Genomic DNA, 4467 nt, shown 5'->3' on the forward strand with positions numbered 1-4467 from the left:
CTCATTTTACACTCCTCATAAGTGTATTTTTCTTTCCTAATATAGAAAGTTTGGAACGTATAATGAGATTTTTGGAGTGCTAATAACAATTCCCAATTTAAAAACTACAACAACTTAAATTAAATGCACATTTACCATCTCTAATAGGAAGCTTATATTTGGGGCACCCATTATATTTGTCCCACATCGGCTATGGGAGAGGTTTGAGCAATCAAATATGCTTATAAAAGCAATATCCTCACATAGAACCAATCACCTTTCTGGATCTTAATTAAATATTCTTTTTAAATTTTTTGCTCAAAAACAAATGGAAAAAAAAAAAATAATAACGGCTAACTGACGTCAATTAACCGTTGAGATTCAAATTTTTTAGCACAACTGGGGCCGGCCGGCTGGCTCATTTGGGCAGGCCGGTTGATCAGTGAGATCCACAAGTCATTTTGCTTGACGGACGGTTAGAGACGATTTTAGGATTATTTTCGGCCATCTGCACCCTTGGGTTGGTTGGAGATGGCCTCAGGTCTGCTTGCTGGCGGAGATTGCGAGGGCCGAGTGACCCAGAGACTCATCTGTCATCTCTTCTTCTCATAGGAGAGAGTAGAGAGAGAAGCTATGGCAATGTTCGTGGGTGGGAAATTTCAGCTGGCGAGTAACCCTAGGATTAACCAAAACGCCAACCACAGCCTGGAGGGCAACATAAACCCTCGCCGTCTGCCCCACCATCTCAGGCTGCCGCCTCGACGGCTCATCTCACTGTCCGTGCAGTCGCAGTATGTTAACGGAGCATCTGGGACGTCAGTTTCATCGCTTTACTCTGAAACCCTCGGATCTCCATCACTTTCTCAGACTTCACTTCTTCACCTCCCTCAGTGGAACCTCACCCACCGGCACATCGTCTTCCTCAATGTCGTTGCTTGCGCAGTAACTCTCTCTTTCTCTCTCTCTCTCTCTCTCTCTCTCTCTCTCTCTAAGTTCATATATTTATGCTTTTGGAAGCGTAATTCCGCTCTGAATTAACCTTATTCTGCACAAGCAAACCTAAAAATTTCTCTGCAATTATTTGTTCTTGAATTTACAGCAATTGGTGGGTTTTTCTTATTGAATAACATTTTGATTTTTGTGCTCTTAATAGGTAGCAGTTTCCGCGACGTGGCTCTTATGCTCTGCGATCCCCGCCCTACTGGTTCGTAATCTTTGAATGCTCGATGGTTTTAATTAGTATTGGCAATTGGAAATCGGGTATTGTTTTTGTCGTGCAATCGTTGTTAGTAAAGTGAATTTTGCAATGTGGTTGTTTCTGAAGGCTTTCAAGAGGGCAGCTCAATCACTTGAAAAACTGATGGATGTTATTAGGGAAGAGCTTCCCGACACAATGGCTGCTGTTCGTTTATCCGGAATGGAGATTAGTGACCTCACTATGGAGCTCAGCGATCTTGGGTTGGCATTGCTATTCCAACGCTCTTATATCGTTGTCTTATGATGAATGAAATCTATCACTTGTTTAATGTTCTTTAAAAAGACATTCTCTGTGGACTCATTCGGTTTTGTTTGTTGTCCAGACAGGAAATTACACAAGGCGTTAGAAGTTCCACTCGAGCTGTTCGCGTGGCCGAGGAGAGGTTGCGCCGCTTGACAAACATGGCTCCATCAGGTTATCCATGTTTTCTGTAGTTTTCTTTTGTTGTTGTTTAAAAAGTGAGTTTTCAATTTGGTTTTGGAGCAGTGGATGTAAAATTCATCTTTACTTGCTTAGCATCGGCGCAGGTAGTAAGTCAGAAAACTGAGGTGCCAGGGCCCGTTTTGGCTAAAACTGCAAGAGGCATACGGGAGGGGATCGTTAAGGGTCATGCTCTATGGCAAATGTTTTTCACTCTTACCCGGTTTTCTAGGTTGGCACTTAACTGTATAACAAATCGAACTAAGTAGTAGGGTAGATCACAACACATGCAAGAGCATCACGGTGAGCCACATCAGATTTTTGTGAATGCACATAACTTTTCACATTTTCATTTTTCAGTTTAATAATTTAAGTTATTTTTTATGACTTATGAGGATTTTCCGTTTCAGAGTGTTGCTTCAAGATAAACATCCTTTGATTTGCTTCTTGCTTTGTGCTGTTACTTTTAGTATCTCGTAGATTTGTATGAGAACACCTCTGCAATGCTTTCTACTTGACCAAATGACATCATCTCCTTGTTATAAACTCCCCCCTAATACTTAACAGCTTAATTAAAGTTGGTTAAGTCAAAGTGTGCAATGTTATAATCTGATTTTATTTTGTGCTGTGATTGCTGATTAATTTTGGGCATTAGGTATCATAACGTGTTGATTTATTCTGAATATAGAATTGTACCCGAATCAATTAGCAGTAAATTGTAAAGTGTCAATGTTATGATCTGATTTTATTTTGGAATTGAGACATTAGAGCTTAGTTCGTTTGGATGAGGGAATTTAAACTTGCATGGAACTTAGGGTAAATTTTTTGAGTATGCAATACATTTGAGTAGTTCATTGGTAGTGTACCTGTCTTTTAATTTTAACAATTGAGGATAAAGTTGTTAGTAAATTGAAACGTAGCGTTAAGGGTCAGTGTGTTGTATATCCAGGGCTAGAACGAAAACTAGATTGAAAATATAGTTGAATGTGAGGTTGCTAGATTTAATATATGTAATGGTACCGCATTACTAAAGAGAATGGATACTCTAGGAATCATAAGACATGAACCAAAAGTAAGTTGCGGTTAATGTCAATAACAGACTGCCTTGTTTGGCATTTAACTCGTATGGGAGAAATTCTAGGGAAATACCCATAAACAATACAATTTCTTAATCTTGGGACAGAAATAGGACAAAATCGAAATTACTAAAATACCCACATATAAATAGTAATAATTCATAGATGATGACATCATTTTTATGGGTTGGAAGAGGGGGATGTCGATAGAGCTGGTTTTTGGGTTGAGCTCAAATATGTGAGAGCTCTGGTTATGATCGTGTATTTAAATTATGATAAATTAGCTAAATTTAAATCTCGTTGTGGTAGCCTGTAAGCTTGATCCGGGCTTGTAATCATTTCATGTCAATCTCCAGCAATGCACAAGTGGTGTCATTCACTCGGTTTCAGCTGCGCTGGAAGTTTGGTCCCTATCCCTTGACTTGCTCAAGGAGACCAGGAAGTGGTCAATGTGATTCTAGAATGCAAGAAGGATATATGGAACAGTAAAGAAATGTTCTCTCTTGTGGAGGAATACTTTGAGAAATATTCAAACGTTGAACATTTGTACTTCCCTCGAGTAAAGTCTTAAGCGTGCGCTTAATAACCAGCTGATAATTCAAGCTGCAATTAGGCAGTTTGAGGAAGAAGTAGGGGCATGGCCGCATGGGCAGATGGGAAGCTGCAATCAGGCTATTTGTAAGAACCAGGCATCGATGTTTGAGAGACTGCAACTTCGTAAGAGAAAACTTGATAAGAAGTTGAAATCAGTGAAAGTTTGGAGGAGGGTGTCAAATGTTATTTTTGTTGACACATTTGTCTCTGTATTGAACTCCGCCTATGTAAGTTTATCTTACATTGCCGGTCCCAAGCCCGGGTAAAGGAGGAGGGGGAGGGCGTCAGGTAGTCGACAGCCGGCACTCCACAGTTACGTCGAATCCTTATGAAAATGAATTCAGAACGAAATTGCGCTAAAGCTAGGGCGTCACCTGTAAGTGGCGCGCTGTGTGGCCCGAGCACAGTGATAAGTGAGTAAGGGTCGCTGTATCTCCATAGGCACCCGGATGCAGTGTTAAATGAGCAAGGGGGCCATAGAAACTTCTTTTCGAATGACTCCACTCAAAGTTGTTTGGGAGCATATGCACCTACCAACTTTACACGGGACACACAAAAGAAGTACTTTGATTCCATTGGACGGGGGAGGGTGAAGAAGCTAGGACAGAAGGGTAGAGTTCAGGAGAGTAGAATGCGTTTAGGAACGTGGAATATAGGAACCTTAACGGGAAAATCTATGGAAGTAGTGGAAGTTATGGTGAGGAGAAGGATAAATATTATGTGCCTACAAGAAACTAAGTGGGTTGGTCTTAAGGCAAAGGATCTAGAAAACTCAAGGTTTAAACTTTGGTACTCGGGCACAAATAGAACGAGAAACGGTGTTGGCATCATCGTGGACAAGACCTTGACACAAGATGTTGTAGATGTCAAGAGGGTAGGAGATAGAATCATGGCAATCAAGATTGTAATAGGACAAGAACTTATCAATGTGATTAGTGCGTACGCACCTCAAGTAGGGTTGGATATGAGTTCGAAGGAGAAATTTTGGGAAGACCTTGGAGACTTGGTGCAAGGAATTGCTCAGACGGAGAAGTTATTTATAGGAGGAGATTTAAATGGACACGTGGGCAGGGAGACAGGCAACTATGGAGGTTTTCATGGTGGCCATGGTTTTGGGGAGAGAAACGAGGATGGGGAAGC

At 41.0% G+C, this 4467-nt stretch overlaps 1 protein-coding gene across 2 annotated transcripts; it reads left to right on the plus strand.

The window, feature by feature from the left end:
* The first annotated feature begins 254 nt into the window (after positions 1-254).
* Positions 255-2046, plus strand: LOC103406997 (uncharacterized). Of its 2 annotated transcripts, none has more exons than XM_008345964.4 (5): positions 255-921; positions 1133-1183; positions 1304-1437; positions 1560-1651; positions 1765-2046. In XM_008345964.4, the coding sequence occupies exons 1-5, from the start codon at positions 613-615 to the stop codon at positions 1782-1784; spliced, it is 606 nt and encodes a 201-aa protein (XP_008344186.2). In that variant the 5' UTR covers positions 255-612; the 3' UTR covers positions 1785-2046. The 2 variants fall into 2 exon arrangements, with proteins under 2 accessions (XP_008344186.2, XP_008344185.4); XM_008345963.4 differs by having other exon boundaries at positions 430-921; positions 1754-2046.
* Positions 2047-4467: the final 2421 nt, after the last annotated feature.

Source organism: Malus domestica, chromosome 01 (assembly GCF_042453785.1).
Source record: "Malus domestica chromosome 01, GDT2T_hap1".
NCBI classification, from domain to species: domain Eukaryota; kingdom Viridiplantae; phylum Streptophyta; class Magnoliopsida; order Rosales; family Rosaceae; genus Malus; species Malus domestica.